The 18,378-nt window shown below is 35.2% G+C and overlaps 1 protein-coding gene across 2 annotated transcripts in view; it reads right to left on the bottom strand.

The window, feature by feature from the left end:
• The window catches only part of DCTN4-p62 (dynactin subunit 4), a 124,573-nt gene extending 108,424 nt beyond the window's left edge, over positions 1 to 16,149 (bottom strand). For both annotated transcript variants that reach the window (XM_089237925.1, XM_089237926.1), the window contains exons 1-2: positions 15,918 to 16,149; positions 4,600 to 4,670 (exon numbers count right to left, since the gene is read on the bottom strand). In XM_089237925.1, the coding sequence (XP_089094051.1) occupies positions 4,600 to 4,670; positions 15,918 to 16,046 (200 nt within the window). In that variant the 5' untranslated portion in view covers positions 16,047 to 16,149. The remainder of the gene's footprint in view (positions 1 to 4,599; positions 4,671 to 15,917) is intronic.
• Positions 16,150 to 18,378: the final 2,229 nt, after the last annotated feature.

The raw sequence follows: 18,378 nt of genomic DNA, 5'->3' as shown, positions 1-18,378 counted from the left end.
TCAGGTTCTTGTGCGATGTTACACTGTTCTGCAGATCTGTGATTAGGTGGGATATCCTAAGGGACCTTCATCAATTTGAGTTCCCTTTCAGCGAGCGATAGAAAGGGAACAATGATAACTCGAAAAATGAATAATGAATGAACAATGACGTCATCTTTTTGAATGTCGAAACTCAAGAGCAGTTTTTGGAGTTCACATTTAAGTTCCAGGGACATTGACACAAAACTGGCACTGTTGTGATCCACTTCGTTTTGAAGCTTAAACTTCTCAAGTTCGAATAGCATCTTTAACTTTCGGACTTCAATTCTTTTTTTCGCTTGAAGCGTGGCTGTTCCCTTTGCACATAGAGTCCGAAATTCTCTCATCGATGACAATTAGCAGGAATTCTTTCATAAAGTCCTCATCATAATCATTGTGGTTGACTAAGACAGATTTTAACTGTCATATTGGTTGACACGGCTACTCCCAATGCTTGAACTAGAATGAGGTCTTGTTCTTTTTTTCTTTTGCTAAGTACGTCATATTATACTATATATAAACCAACATTTCTCAATAAGAATTTTAAAAAAGTCGGCACTTTTCAGACGTGCAAAGCAACATAAAAAAACTATCAGACAAACATTTTCGAACTCGACTAACACTTTTGCAAATTTCAAATCAACTGATGCAGTGAATTCCTTTCAGGTTTTGGAAAATCACATCTGCGATAGAAGTTTCACTTGCCAATTGGTAGGTATGTTCAGGCTGAACGCTGAGAATTCCCCTGGAGTTGCAAAAAATGTAATCTTTCACGTTGGGCACCAAATTGTAGCCACACACTGTTTGGAACGTAATTTATTTCATAAAAACCCAAATTACATCAGAGATAACAGCGCCTACAATACAAACAGCATGGCGTGGACGCCATGTCAACAACTTCCTCGTTCAACCAACTCTCAAACACTACTGCTGCAAGAGCGGATCTCTGGTGCCACTTACATTCATGGGGATGGTGCCAGACTGTCAGACGTCTTTTCTTTAAATAACATAATAACATAAATTGGTACGAGTTGCATCATAGAAGTGAATGTGTAGAAAATTCCTTCTCATTTCATTAGATTTGATACGGGTCAGTGGAGTTATTTGTACAAAGTTACACTCCACAGTATTAAATATATATATGTAGCAGGGTTTAAGCTACGGTCGCATTTTTCGCAAAATGAGAAAGAAAATCATAGAATGCAGGGCTCCCACTCAAAAAATGAGAAAAAGTAGGAAAATGCAGGACTAAAAAGTAGGATGGGGGAGGGTAACCCCCTTAGACAACATAATCATAGCATAATGGAAAAAAATCCCTAAAAAAAAATATTTTTTTTTGCAAAAAAAAAATTTCAAATTAAAAAATAATAATAATTTTGATTTTTTTTTTTTTTTCATTGCACTATTTCAGTTTCCTATAAGATTGACTCAAGCCAAAGCAAAATGATAAATGACTTGGTTACAAAACAAATTTTTGGCCAAAACAGTGTACTAGCAACCACAGATAATTCTTTGCTGTCTTCCCTCATATATATTAAATTCTTTTTTTGGAGTCTTCCTAAGTGCAGAGCTTGTCAACTCTCTTCAACAAGGCACAGCAAATTTTGAAGACGTACGTTTTTTAAGAATGACGCTCCTTCGAGACCACTTTCACAAGCACAGTGCAAAATGTAAATCCGATGTAAATAAGGCAAGGTGAACCTGTTTTACTGCATTGTCCATCATTTTTTAAAGGGATTTGTTCACATTTTACTGTTCAATGCCAATGTAATCATTTTTGACAAATGAAGCACTTCCATTTCTAGCTCTTTGCTGAGCATTGTAAATATTGTTTATGCCTCTTCATGCCTTAAAAATACAGAAGACAACTGAATGTAATTGGGTAGCATCAGAATCATCAAACCTAGAATAGGCCTATGTATCCAACTGCTTTGAAATGCAAACTGTTGTTTCACCTATTTGCACCGTAATTTTGAATGTTAGTTACTGTCCAAGACCATGAAGTAATAAATACAAAATTATTTTTCCCATCTAGACATAAGTTTTTAAGGACTACTATATTTGTTGAACCCTCAAACTAAGCAAATGAAAAATTAATCAACCAAATGGTCCACATACACCCCCCCCCCCAAATAACCTTAAAAATGATAAAATTTCTGCTTTGGCAGAATCATTAATTGCATTCTTCAACATTTGTAAAATATTTGGCAATATATCAATGATTTCCTGCTCAATTAAAATCGATTACACAAATTTTGTCGATAGGATTTGGTAAAAAAAGTAGGAAAAGTAGGACAAAAACCAGAAAGTAGGACAAAACCGAGAAAGTAGGACATTTTACCAAAAAGTAGGACATTTTACCAAAAAGTAGGAAAAGTAGGACGAGTGGGAGCCCTGAGAATGCGAAAAAAGTAGTAGCCACTTTCTCAAAAATGCATACAGGAGGTGGGCAACGAGTAGACATCCAACCATCAATCATTACATTAGGGGTCATTCAAGTATTATGTCAGCATCGAGGGGGCGTTTCGGATTTGTGACTTTTGATTTGATGGATGACAGGGGCGGGGGGTTTGAAGGTTGCCACCCTTAGCACTCACATATCAAATGCATATCATATGTGATTGCTTACGTCATCAACCACCCTTTTTGAAGATATGAAATATTCTAAGCTGCTAACTAAATTTTGCTGACAAGGGGTGGAGGGGGGGGGGGATCAGTGTTTTGCTGACAAGGGGGGGAGGGGTCAAAAATGGCTAGGAATCTGCTGACGTAATACTTGAAAGGCCCCTTAGCATCGTAGCATTTTGCTAAAGCTTTTCCTCCCATTTTTGCTTTTTGGCGAGAGGAATTTTTTATCCATCTTAAACCCTGATATGTAGGTAATAGGTCACCATCAATAAAATTGCAAAATGTGGAAAATTTGGCCATATGCATGGTAACAAAGCTATTACATCCAGAATAAAAGAGCACTAAAAGGACAACTGAGAATGAAAATCAAAGGGGTTTTTTTGGCAAGAGTATTATTCCGTTATTGTTAAGGGGTTTAATACATGGATTTTCTTCAAGCTGGTGATTTAACTGATAATACACAACATATCCTACAAAACACAATTGCCTTCAACTAACAGAGAGCAAATGGGTTGGGTTGGGTGCACTAGTCACCCTGACTAGTCAGGAACTTAATTACCCTAATTTCCTGTGTGCAGATGTGTCAACTTTTGGAATCCAGAAATCCGGAAATTCTCCCAAGGGGGAGGGGTACCCCACCCCAGCACTCATAGACTCAATCAAAAACAATTTTTTTTTTAATCAGTCAATTAAGAAAAAGTTCCATTCCCCCCAGGAAAGTTCTGCATTGCCCCTGAGCAGCATATAATTTAATGTCAGTATTTCCATGCAGAATAGAGCAATCACATCTACATACTGTTCATAAAACATGTTTTCTTTCGTGGATGCTATCAGTAATTGATAATTTTGGGTATATTAACACGTTCACTGCAAAGCCTAAATTGCTTGTCGAGTCTGTGGGATGCATTTTTTTTTTAAGATTAAAACTAGTTTTGTGCATGACGCCAGCCCCCTAGTACAAGTCCTTCATGATGCCACCATGGTGTCATTAGCAGTGTGAACGTGTTAAAGCAGTTTTATATTTTCTTTTTGAAGACATATTTAATCAGAGGAGAAATGTTTTGAATTAAAAACTTCATAACACAAAGCTGCTGAAAAAAACCTTTTGTTTACCACACGGCTGTTAATGGAATACAATAACGATTATATAGGAATATCAGCAACCAAGGGCATCCTCCTGATAAATGATTGCCGATAAATACTACGTAAGCAAAGTCACGTCTTTGCCAGTTGCTTAAATGCGGTCACCAAGACTTTTAAATGGCTACTCGATGGAAATGACCACAGCTGTCCTCTATGGGTGTTTTCCCTAACGACGACGGAAGTCATTGATGTCACAACAATGTGAAAGCTCGCAGAAAATCTAATTTTCTGCCAAAATCCAGAGAAATTTTAACAAATCCGGAGAGCAAGTAAAAGGGTGAAAAATCCAGAGTATCCCACCTAAATCTGTAGAGTTGGCAGGTCTGTGTGTGTAATTCATGGACTATATGCTAAAAAACATACGAACTTCTTGGTGTGGATTATAATTATACCACTGCAATTTTTTTCTTCTGGCAAGTTGGAATAGAAATAATTATTTTAAAAATTTGCAATAAGCAATTTTAAAAGATTTGTTAGATGATATGAAGATTTATAGATGGCAGTATAAAAAATATTTTACCACATAAATGTAACAACCCACCTTCATCCATTTCTCAGGATTTCATCATTGATAAATGAAATTTTGACACATGCGGATTATACTATACTTTTTTCTCAAAGTAGCAAAAAATTTGAGTCTGCATAAACTGTCGCAGGGAATTGTGGTACTCCTTTCAACTGCTCCTCCAACATTATATGGTGAAGGGACGAAATGTCTTAACTTACCAAGCCTCTAATTATGGCCCTGGATAATAAAACAGTTAATGATATTGATCTTTGGTAACATTCAGAATATTGTAGAAGCCGTACTTATTCCGCTTTAGTCTTGCTTCTGGAGAGGGCATGTATTCCAAACAGTTCTGACAATAATGAGAATCAACCTGGAATACACAAATTAAAAATTAAATACGAATCAAAATAAAAACTCAAAATTAATATCACACGTATAAAAATTGTGATGTTTGTTTTTAATCATTAAAAGAAAGCATGACAGCAAAAGAACTCACTCGCCACTTCACTCGCTGCTCACAATCTTGTGGCACGATTTTCAAGATGAGTTCAAGGCAGGGTTGGTGAAAAAAACCGGGTTTTTTTGGTTTAAACCAGGTTTTTTTGGTTTAAACCGTTTTTTTTGTTTTAAATAGTATTAACATTAAAAACAATGAAATTTCTGAAAAATCATTCAAACTTCCAATAATTAACAAAAATAAAATGTTTATTAATGTAATTAACACTATTCCCATATTAATTAATAAATATTTCTTACATTTTAACAAAAACCAACTTTTGCCATTTAATTATTTTTTGCTTAACTCAATGGATTACTGTGTGTTTCAAAATTCTTTTAATGTTATTATCAATCATATAATATATAAAGGTTTTTCTCCAGTTACTTTCAGTATACTTAATTACGAAGCTATTTTGCAAAAAGTAATAAAAATTAGGTGAATATAATTCATTTAATGAAGCATAAATAATGCAGATTAATTAGCAATGATTTACGATATACAGGGTGATTATAACTAAGGTTCTGATTTCAAAACACTGTAAAAAAAAAGCGATTGTCAGAATGACTTGAAAATTGTCATGAATATTCCTGAAAAAATTCAATTTTATTTGATAAAAGGGAAAAAATACTTAAAAATGTAAAATTAATGACATCATCCAACATGTGGGAAATTTGCTCGCAGAATGGAAACGATAGCCAGTCATGGCAAAATTATAACTTAATTATAGCATTGCACGACTCCACAATTCATGGAAACATCACAAAAAAATGAAGTAATTGAACAAATAACTACAACTTACTTAAGAAATTTTAAATATGTTGTCCACCGCGTGTTCTGGCTATGAGGTTGAAAGCACAAAAATTCTTGTTCAACAACAGAATCGGAGTATGCCATGGTCATAATGCGGATGTACCTGCAATTCAGCTTTATTAAACCAAACGCGCCCCCTTTGCCCCGTTCATATTCCTGAGGAATGAGGAACTTCTAACATATAGGGAATGTGATGGAGATTCCAATTCACCAAAGTTTGCAATCTGACCACTGTTTATAACATTTTGAGGTACCACCACAGCCAGAAGTTGCAAGGGTTAAGGTGCATCCTGTCAAAATGGGTCTTCAGCAGCTGCTTTGCTGGTATTGCAATGTGCATCTTGATAGAAGTTCTATCCACACACTGATGCTGTGGAAGTGCCGAAATGATGTGGTTGCACAAAATAGATTATACTGCTGGCCAGGTACAGCATCATCTACTTGAACATTTTGCACTTTTTTCTTTTGTGAAAGAAACGTCCATTGCTTCAGGAGTATCCATGCAAATTTTCAAGTCATTCCGATCAGTACTTATTGTATAGTTTTGGAATCAAAACTTTAATTATAATCACCCTGTATATAGCTGATTATTTTTCATAAATCTGTTACTACTATACAGTAGAACCTTGATTAACTGGGCTTAACAGTGTGTGTGTGAAAGTATAAAAAAAAAACAACTATTGAATATTAAGACTGGGAGATGTGCTACTTCTTATGGGAAACAAAATGAAAATGTATGTGAGGTAATGTAACAACTAGTACACTGGTCTTTGTCCTTTAAGGACAGCTGGTGTCCTGGCTTTGGATTATAGGACCACCTGCCCCTAGCATAATGGTGTTCACTACTGTAGCTGCTTCTTTGTGAAGGGAAAAAGAAACCCTGTGAGATAATACACTACTACATTTAGATGTGTGATGCAATCCTTATTCATGAATTTGCTAAAGATAGAGCATCAGAATGTAGCCAAAGGTTAGAAAACGTTGTAAGAATGAGAAATTTTGGCTTTTATATATAACTTCAAATGACTAAAATACTTCAAATGAAATATATATATATATATATTCTGGCCACTTTTATGAGACTTTTTGAAAAAAACCACTTATAAAATCTTATGTCATTTAAAGATATACCATCAGAATGTACCCCGAGGATATAAAATGTGGTAAAAATGAAACATTTTGGCTAATAATGAACAAATATGACATTTTTCAAAGAAAAAAATGATATTTAGGCCACTTTTATCTGATTTTTAAAAAAAAAACCAGCTGGTTTAAAAGAAACAACCCTGGTTCAAGGTAAAACTAAATCTGCCTATTCAGATAAGTGAACCATCAATAAATAAAAGGACAATTATGATATTACTATTAACAAAATAACAAATATAAATTTTATTGAATATATATGTATGAGAAACGGCACAAGATACATGTTGTACGTTTGGTCGCTACTATGAGATACTCGCACACGCAGCCACCCAAAGCAATGGCCGATTGATAATACTGCCATTTAGTGGCCTGTGTTATAGAGCATGGGAAAAATTGAAGGTTTAGGGGTGGCTATTATTATCTCACATATAGATATTGGTGAAGAAGTATTTTAATTATTCTGGCATGCCATGTGGAAATTGAAGGAAAATGTACCATGATTATTATTAACTCCACTCATTCATCATACACACATGCATATTCCCTATTTGAATATGTGGTCCCACACGTAACCACAAACACTACACGGTCATTAATTACTCGATCATTATTAATTATTATATATTTTCAGTGAGGCTGAAAATTGTTGTATTTTTATCATTTTGAAATTGACAAATTCACACCTACACACATAATTTGCCCCATCCCATATGATATAAATCCCACACAAAAACACTCCATCTAATCACTAATTAACAACATGATTATCATTTTTTATATGATATTCAATGAAAGTGATGAAAAATATCATTATTATTATGTGATTTTGACAGTTCCCCTATGTCACACCTTAATTTTCCCCATCACATGTATGTGTCACACACAAGAACACCTTCCACATTTGTTAATTGCCTTAATTGCACCTTAATTGATTAACATGTGCAATAATTAAATCCCCAATTTCGGCCTCTTAACTTTGTCCTCAACACCGAGAATGGTATTAATTGACGGCAAATAATTTGAGGAATGCAAATTTAAAATTTCAATCATTGGAACTAGAATCTCTACAAAAATTCCAGAGAGAGAACCACCTTTTTTTTATATTTTTCCCTGATGACCCATCAACTCTTTTTCACGCATTTCTTGGGGGCAAGAGTGTGTCCGGATACCCCCGGATGTCACTTCAAATCTGACGTGAGCTGGTCACCTGCTCTCACTGCGACCAATTAGATCGCTGAAAAATGTGTCAAAACCAAGGAACAGTAGAGAATCATTGACTCTCGACAGTGAACTAGTATAGAGGTTTTCTTGGTAGGAAGTCTTACCGTATATTGCCACTGTGGTGGTCGCAGGGGTGGAAAATAATAATTTGATTTTTGTAGTAGCATTTTATCAGTCTTGTAGCATTTTAAAATTTTGGCAATAAATAAAATACACTGTTTTTATATACACATATGCAGTAGCGTACACTGGATTACTTTTTACTCCAAAAGACAGTGTTATCCTAGCTCAGAAGAGGGTGTCCATCCCCCCAAGGCACAAAATATATAGAGATTTCCTCTAGAAGAAATATTTTTTATGTATTTTTTAAATTTTTAGATTTCTTGATATACCGTATATACTCGTGTATAAGCCGACACCCCCATTTCAGGACTACCAAAACCGCAATAAATTGAAAACCCGTGCATAAAACGACCCCAAAAAAATCCATGCATTTCAGAAAAGAAAAATTCTTATATTTTCATGAAAAATGAATATCTTACGGAAATTTACGATAGAAAATGATTCAAAATTTTTAATCCCTTTCTTCTAAGTCTCCAAGCTCATCGTAATCCATCAGATCATCATCGGGGGTGCAGCATCTTCGTTTTTATCCTCATCTGGGCTGTCATCTCCATTGTCACTTTCAAAGAGGATATTATCTTCAGTTCTGTCCGTCACATTGCTGATGCAACACTTTTTGAAGGATCGGATGATAATTTCGGTGGAAACAGAATTCCACGCCTCATGTACCCATAGGCACACTAAGCCAATGTCAGGTTTCTTCAGGGCACCACTTTTTGTAGTCTCGTTATCATCGGAACTCATCCATTCGATCCACAAATTCCTCAAATAGTCTTTGAGAGGCTCGTTGATGCTCACATCTAAACAGGCTATACAATCGACGTTAGCCACCGTCAACCAATGATGTTTTCAATTTCTTTGCTTCGTCTTTGCATTGACAGGGTCTTGAACATATCCCATACCAATAATGTCGGTTTCTCGAACACTGCTACAAAAATGACTACTGATTGTGGGGGCTCGATATTTTCTCATCAAAAACTGACCCAGAGTGATTATAAAAAAATTATCCCGACATATGGGCCCCTATCTATCATACCATTCACAGAAACTAATTGAAATTTTGGCATAAGGTATTTTGATGTATGCGCTCAAGAATGATATGGAAAACAACAGTGTCACTCTAACAGTTACGGTTACAGTGAGAAAATTTCGAAAATATCAAATGGCAACACCAAATTTTTTGTATTGGAATGTGATTTCCATTGTGAAAAACCCTAAATAGCGTTCGAACAGCAACTGTAGCATGAAAATCACCGGCGGTAGATAGGCTAAAAGTGAGGACAACCAATAAGGACAGAGAAGCAGCATAAAATAAAGCATTTTATTGTGTTTCACAAATTTTCCACATGACCTTGTGGAGGACTAATCAGGCTGGGATCTCAGCCGAAGAAACGGTGTGACGAATGAAACGAACATTAATGCTCTGGTGCACGGCAAAGTCCTTTTTACTTTTTCCTTGCCTAGCTCCGGGGATTTTCGTGCTACAGGTGCCATTCCAACGCTATTTAGTGTTTTTCAGTATGGAGATCGCATTCCAATACAAAAAACTTGGTGTTGCCATTTGATATTTTCGAAATTTTCTCACTGTAACCGTAACTGTTAGAGTGACACTGTTGTTTTCCATATCATTCTTGAGCGCATACCTCAAAATACCTTATGCCAAAATTTCATTCAGTTTCTGTGAATGGTATGATAGTTAGGGGCCCATATGTCGGGATAGTTTTTTTATAATCACCCCGTATTTCTACATTCTCTACAATATCAATAAATGAGAGGCTAACATGGTATTTAAATGAGTGTTTTTAGATTTAGCATGTAGACTTGCTAATCACTAATTAAAAAAACTAGTTTGATACTCATTAGAAAAGTAACTATTTTTCTTGTTTTTGCCGCTGATGCAAGTCTAAAAGTAGTGATTTTGTTCTCTTCAGTTTCAAACATTTTTGAATATATGTTTGATCTTGCTTCTTTTACCAGAATTTACCCATTTCATATTTAAAGCGATAAGTGTTGCTGCTTTTTGAGTTCTTTTGATCATTATCACTATGATTCAACATACTTTGAGATAAATTCTTTTCCTGGATCATTCTTAGAATACTTATTCGAAATTCTTAGAAATTTAATAGAGTGATTAAAAATTAGGTTTAAATTATTTTTAACTTCAACTACAGAATTAATTATTTTTGATTTAAACTATAGAATAAAAATTAAACTATTAGAAATTCAAGAGAATGATTCTATTTTCATAAAAAAATTCAATCCGAGTACATCTGTTTTCACTCCCTATTTTTATCTGATTTGTGATTGCTCCATGTATTTTATTTTCAAGCATCTTTAACAGATTTCCAGTCTCTCGTTTTACTTCAAAGTTTTCTATTATTTCTTTTCTACAATTCATTCTCTTGATATGCCATTTCTTTTCACGTTATTCATCAATACGTTAATTCTTCTATGGAAAATGGTTTCTAGATTAGCATCAATTAAAATTACTTTGTCTAGACCATGGTTCTGATTGGTTTCAAAGGAACGAAAAGATATATAATTCATGTAAGTGTTGCACTTGTTATGTGTTCAAATGTTGCCATCTATCTTCCAAATCAAAAATTAGAATGAAAATAAAAAAATTTTCTGCAAATTTCAAACTATGACTGTATTGGATGGAATAATTTGCAGAAACAATTGTAATTTATGATTCATTTCATCTAGCTGGAACACAATTTAAGATAGTATACAATAAATATGTGTATGTTTAGGAAATAAGTGAATATAAAGGCCAGGATAAGAGCTTTAATGACTAAACTGCCTATGTTATTTCTCACTATATCACTCATGGCATATACAAAAATCTTCGAGTTTCCCCCAGATAATTTTACTCATGCTGCTTATATGCCAGAGAGGCGCCAAAATGATGTCTTGCACAGGTGAGAATTTTGTCTCAAGCCTTGCCTGCTCCTTCACATGATTGCACAGGGGCTATTATATATTTTTTTAATAAAGGGATCTGTGAAAAATTATGACCCAGGTGTGCATAGAAAATAACGACCTAGGCAAACCACATTCCTAGATATGGAAGTCCCTATGTCTGTCAGTATAACTGCTCTATCTCAAAGCAATGTAGCCTACATGGGATGACCATTAAAAAAAAAATAGCAGGTGCAGGGTGATGGGTGGGATGCAGTTTATACCCCTTCAGAAAGTCGCCAACTGTAGCAAATTGGTAATGTTTGTTTACCTTCTGCCTTCTCAGTCTGCTAGGGCTTTAATCCTGCTTAGTGAAATAATATTGCCATGTTTCTGGTTGTGATGAAACAGAATTGATAATTTCAGTCCAGGGTCAGGGGCCCCCTTTAACGGCCGGAGAAACAAGGCAACGTCCTAGCGTAGCGAGGCAGCGAGCCCGAATGAAGTTGGGCCTACAGGTGCAGTCACTGATTTGCATATTCGCATCCCCAAAGCAGAATGTTTTGCGCGTTCTGCAACGAGCCCTTAGCTGACTGAAAATGTTTCAGTCAGCCATTTATCCAATTATCCAATTTCTATGGGATTATTACTGTTTCTTTTTGAGGCCAACAAAAAAACTTCTATGTTTTTAATTGCAATATTCGTTGAGATATTTGAATTCAAAAACAGAAAAGTTTGGGAAAAAACAGTATAAACTAACCTACAAGCTCATTATGTTGTTCTTTCCCAACTTTTTTCTGATTTTGAATTCAAATATCTCAATGAATATTGCACAAGAAATATGAATTTTTTTTTATTTTTTGTTGAACTCAAGAAAGACGGCAACTTTTTAATTGGGTTTTTGAGAACAGGGTGTCCACATTAAAAAAAATTGCTTTTTACACTTCAATAAAACTTTTACTAACTGGAAATATGCCTCTAGAATCAACGGTTCGCCAGTAAAATACGGCCAAGGGATTTTAATTCATACCCTGTATATCAGTGTTTCTCAACTGCCAGGCCCTGTCAACAGTCAAACAGGGCCATGAGTGATTCACTGTTTTATTTTGCTCATTAGTCATGTGTATAACCGGGTCTTCCACACACACAAAAATATATAAACCGGGCAGTGGGCTTACAAAGATTGAGAACCACTGCTTTATATAATACTCTTCATTTTAAAATTTATTCTTTGATAACATAATGCTTGCTTTATGTTGCTTTATATTTACAATAATGGGAGATAAAAATATATATTGAAAGTAATAAATTATTTTCAAAAACATAAATCTTTTATTTAGTTTATTTTCAATTTTTTAAATATTAAAGTTCATTATAATGGGCATACTGAGAACTTCCAGTTCGATGATGTGCATGTAAAATTTTTGAAAAGCCATGCAAATGAATGTTTATTTTCCAAAAAACGATATATCAGATGATATTGTAATGAAATCGCCCCCTGAAGGTGGTATGTCTCGAATAAGCAAATTCATTAATTTTCCCAAAAAATTTTGAAATTTGAGCAATATGATATATAAGCATTTCCTTGTAATTCAAGTTAAAATAATTAAACCTATGAACACTGAAATATCTATTTAAATATTACATCAAAATGTAATGAAATGTTAATTTAAAAAATAATTCATTGTGAAAGGATTAATATTCTTTTTGAGGTTGTTTACAACTGCCTCACAAGAAGGAAATATTACACACAGTTATCAAGATCAATCTATTTTTAGCATTTGAGGGCCTATATGACAAACAAATGTTCAATAAGCATTAGCTTTAGTTGGTAACACATTTCTTAATCTGAGTACTACTAAATTTTAAACTTTTATTTCTTTTTAGGGCATGCGGATGAACTTCCTACTCCTAAAACTTCTAAAACACCGCCTACAATTTCTAAAAAATTAAAGTTAGATGTCCTTATCACAAAATCATCTACCAATAAAAGATAAATTTGATGAACAAGTTTCACGATTTATATTTTCAGTGAATTGCCCCTTTAAGTTGGTAGAAATTAAGGAATTTCAACAGTTTTGTACTTCTTTACAACCAAGTTATAAACCACCTAGTCATACCGATGTAGCTCTGACAAATGTTTACCCAAGATTTACAATGATGAAGTTAAGGGATGTAAAGCTGAGTTAGGAAATCAGACATTTTGCATGGCAATGGATGGACGATTATTCACAATGAACCAATTGTGTGAGTAAGTGTTATCAAAGAGAGTGGTAAAGTCATTCTCGTCGGTACTATTGACACATCCGGCTCATCACATACTGGAAGAAAACTTCAAATGTAAAATATCAAGTTTTGTTACAGACAATACTGAAAATATGGTTTCTGCCAGAAAGACTCTGGATGAAGAGCTTGGCTTTTCAGGGCTTACATATGGGTGCAGTGTCCACATTTTAAACCTGCTCGCCAAAGATTTGGTTAAAACTGATGTAACAAAGCATGTTACAAGTATATTAAAATATTTTTGCAATCATCTGCCAAAAGCATGGTATCATGCAGAAGGTGGAAGTGCATTGGTACTTCCTGTAGAGGTAAGATTGAATACTTATTGTGATTCTCTTGAATCTTATGTTAAAAATTGGTCAATTCTTACTAAAGTTTGTGAAGACCACAGATCTCAGATACATAGTGACATCTCTAGTAAAATCCTAAATATTGGTTTAAAAAGAAATCTCGAGGACATGATAGTGTGATTCTGAAGCCAATAGCTGAAACTATTGATTTTGTACAAAGGAACAACTGCTCCCTCGCTGAATGTGTATTAGCATGGAAAAAGCTATAATTGAAGATAAAAGAAACAGCAACATCGAACAATAAAAAGGTCTCGTCATCAGCATATAAAAATAGATATGAACAATCATTAACAGATGCACACTTTGCTGCAGTTAGTCTAAGCCCATCAGTGCTAATTTCTAATATGGATATTAATATCACTAAAGAAGAGAGAAATAAGGGTTTTGAATTTATCAAACAAAAATGTGGCATTGGTTTCCTAGCAATCACATTAAAATTTTTGGAGAAGTTGAAACCATTTCCTGCCGAAAATTTTTTTTTTGACCCTAAGGTTGTTGATACAATGTCTAATTTTGAGTGGTGGAATAGTTTTTATAATGTTTCAGGTAAAGATGTAGGCTGAGAGTGATATGCAAGTTATGAACATGCTTAACTACAGCCAAAGCTTTGACTGCCTGTGTTGAAAGGATTTTTTCAACATTTGGTATAGTTCATTCCAAATTGCGAAACAGATTAGGAATGGACAAAGCATCAAAAGTAGTGTTTCTAATGAAGCGAATGAACAGTTATTGAGGGTAAAGCTATTCAATACTGCTGTGAGATAAGTTTTTCTTCTGCTTTTCTTAATAAAATGTTCTGATATATTTCACAAGTACATGATTCTTTAGTTTTCAAATATTTTTTATGTATCATTATATTTATAAATTAAAATTCCTTTAATTGTATATTCTTTAATGAAAATATATATCAATGACTAGTATTAGTAAAATATATTTAAATATATATTTTCTTTAAAAAAACATTAAAATCAAAAAAATTATGGTTTAAATCGAAAAAATCTGATTTAAATCAAAAAAATTATGGTTTAAATCGAAAAAATCTGATTTAAATCAAAAGAATCAATTTTTTTGAAAAAAAATCAACAACCCTGAAAAGAATATAACCTTACCCGTCGGCGAAAATGTAATCCTAACGATCGGAACGAAAAAGACTAAATGGCTGTTCAAACGTTTGAAAAGAATCGCTAAAAACAAGAACTAGTGAAAGGTAATCAGGAATAATCCAAGGCAACGACGCTACTGCACAAAGGGGAAAAACTCTGTTATCCATTTGAATCGCCCGTGCTTTAAATGCCATCTATAATAGATGGGTAATGGAAGCTTCTAGAAAGCGAGAGAGAAGAAACGGCAACCCACTGCCATTACGCCGGCATGGGAAAAACTTATAGCACCTTGGCGATCTGGATTACACTGCACCTGTTCTGGGAGAGAATGTGTGCTCTGAGTGTATGCTTGGCCTTAATGTATTTATGTTGTCGAGTTATGCTTGTTTTGTATTCATGCTGCCACGTGGCTTCCATTTTCTGAAGTAAAGATGGAAATGCTTGGATTTTCATGTTTTGTAAGTATCATGTTGTAGGCCTGTCTGCTCTCTGCAGAGAGACTTTTTCAAATGGGAGACCGGTTCACATTTGTGCCTCAAAGCTGGAAAGCCACAGAAAACCAACATCAGCCGACCACCCCTGTGCCGTCAACAAAGTTCAAACCTGGATCATCAGGGCGAGAGTCCAGCACGATGCCTACACGACCGCACAGTGGCAGGGAATTTTTACTACTATTGAACCTTGTCCATATTCCTCTGCGGAACTTATAACGTTCCGAGCGTTAGGATTACATTTTCGTCGGCCAGTAAGGTTGTATCCTTTTTATTTATTTTTCTTATTAATATTCGTTATTTTATTTAATTTCCGTTATTTATTTAAAAGAATCTGGATACCCGGAAATAGTCCGGGTTTTAAATTTTTTTATACCTAGAATATGCTTATTTATATAACATGCAGGACCGTTGTTTATTTAAATATACTATTATATTTTATGTTCCATGATATTTTTCATATTTGAATGGGTTTTTATTATTGTTTTCCATGCTGGCGTTTTTTTTTTCGGCGTCCGCAGTGTCTAACGGCCTTGGCGACTTTTGATCAGGTCGTCGGACATGTTTGGCGACGAAAAAAAAAAGTCGCCAGAAATCGCCAATCTCTGGATTATACCTGTTCCCAAAGAACTAATTTCAAATAAGTTATATTGATACAAATTGAATGGCACGCATTATACTTGAACTCACTTCATGAGATACGCATTCACCACACCTCAATTTCAAACAGTGGCGACAAAAGTAAAGTTTTGTAATGGGACGCTGAGCATCACAGCTGCAGCAGTACTGTACACTTTTGTTCATAAAAACTTGCGACATTGTACAAATTTGAATGATATCTATGATATCCAATCAATCAATGACTTTATTTTAGCAGGGTTTTCGGCTAGATACGCTTTGGGCTAGATCTCTTCTTCTTCAATTATACAGGGCTTTATGCCTTCGAGCCATCCCCTGTTAGAGAAAAATATTCCACAAGAGCATAGAACATGTCATAAAAAAATATATTAACGAAAAAGTTACCATAAACACAGAACACACAGGAATTCCAACATTTTCTATTCTCCTCTCTTCTTCAGAATGATATGGAGAAAAAAACACAAACCAGACGAGCAAACGCAGATGGAGATGTTAAGGCGCGTATACACTAGCGCGTGGATCATGCAATGAAAGCAGCGTGCGTTGCAAGATCGGCGCGCTAGTGTATACGCACCCCATCTCATGATGGGGGAAAAAGTCTTCAGGCTTAGGGGACGATGCTAATCCGCTTTAAAATGATATTATGACATCTAGATGAGTGTGTGGTAACAAAACTGAACCAAAAACAACCAAGGCAGAAAAAGACACATAAACCAAACCAAACGAGAGAAAGAAAAAGAAGGAGAAAAAAAAACAACTCACGAGAAACGTTGACTGAGGCTAAGAACATAGTGGGACGGCGAGTAAAGCAACGAATGAAGGGGAAAAAAACGCGGGAAGAATATAGCATGATGGAGCAAAGAACGACCCACGTTGTTCTAGAGTCGGTCAGTGACATATATCTATTGCTCTTGGAAAACTCTGGGCTTAAGATTTGGTATTTGTTGTAAAATAAAACGCAGTTGTAATGTGCACAGTATAAACAAAACACGACACATACATGGGGAATTTCATCATCTCTACAACCAACTTCGAGAACATCCAGAAAAGTTTATATCGTATTTTCGTATGAATTTATCTACGTTTGACTACATTTTAGAAAAAATAACTAACAAGTTATTTATTATATTAAAAAATTGCACGAACTTCAGTCGCAACCCCATCAATCCCACAGAACGTCTTGCAGTGACATTAAGGTAAGAAAAACATTTTTTAATTTACATTTAACAATTTATTTTGAACTGAAAATTAATAAGCGGAAAAAAATCACAAAAAAGACGCAAATCACTCACAAGACTGTACAAACGTAGCTGCTGGACAATCTTGTACATTCTGAACATGTAGAACTTTTGAAGGATCGAGATGGTAGACATGAGTTATGGATTAAGCATTAGGACCCCCTGAGTTGCATTAACATTTATTTGGCTCATGCTGTCTGTAAACGAAGTCATGAACTGGTTCTTGCATTTTAATTCGTAATATCATTTTTTTTTTTGTGGAGCGAGAGAACGCACGTGTGGTAGCAGGCTGTCAAAAAAACTTTCATCATCATCACCTACATTGCTGTTTTTCTATAATTCTCAACTTATTTTCTTCCAACTTGAGAAGAGCAGTACCAATGTCAGAATCGTTTTGCTTTTGTCGTTTTAATCCTTTAATAACTAGAGTAGCGGAATTTCCCAATTCATTTCCCCAGGGCCGGTCTTAGACCTAGTTGCGCCCGGTGCAAAAACAGTTGTCAGTTCCCCCCCCCCCCCCACCAGGTGCGGATCCAGAGTGATGTGTCGGAGAATTTTTGCTAGTCATTACTGTCCCGTAAAATACGGGACAGATTCATTCTACCATATTATCAGACTCGGTGTGTGGTGATCGTCCCCATCGCCCTCCCCCCTCTTGGTTGGATATTAAGGACGAAGAAGTCGGAAAAGCTTTCTTCCTAAAATGGGGTTACCACCATTTAACTTGTAAACAAGCATAAAAACCCAACTTGTTTGATTTAAAAACATTAAAAAAATGTCACACATTTATGCAGGGTACTCACCACAAAGAATCTATCTTCTTCATACTTATTTTAATTGAATTTTATGGTAAAATAAGTATAGTTTCACGCGTAAGGGTTATGATAATACAAGTGGTTAAATGAAAGTGATATTTTCGTATGATTACTTTCATATTTATAAAACTCATGTGAACTTCATTCAAAATTATCCCTTTCAGACCCAATACTAAGAAACGGAAGGGGCAGGCAAACACCAGCTAAAGCACCGGGCTCTGCAGCTTGGGCAGGCCCGTAACTATTCCGGAGCAGCTTGGACGGTGACCCGAGCGGAATGGGAGGGGGCACTTATAACTCCTTTTTCTGAGCATAACCATTTCAAGAAAAGTCTGTCCCCGAGAAAGCTAGCCAAGTGGTTTTTCTGAGGCCCTGCCTAGTAAATTCTAGATAATTTTAAATAGATCTCATTTTCGTGAGGCCCCTCTACTTTTGAGGATCTCGGGCAGCGCCGGGTTG

The sequence above is a fragment of the Pholcus phalangioides genome, unplaced genomic scaffold, assembly GCF_987345545.1.
Source record: "Pholcus phalangioides strain wild (caught in Gottingen) unplaced genomic scaffold, Ppha-v1.0 ptg000010l_1, whole genome shotgun sequence".
In the NCBI taxonomy this organism is placed as follows: Eukaryota; Metazoa; Arthropoda; class Arachnida; order Araneae; family Pholcidae; genus Pholcus; species Pholcus phalangioides.
The sequence above is the reverse complement of the archived record's forward strand: the minus strand, read 5'-3'. Positions and strand labels throughout refer to the sequence as shown.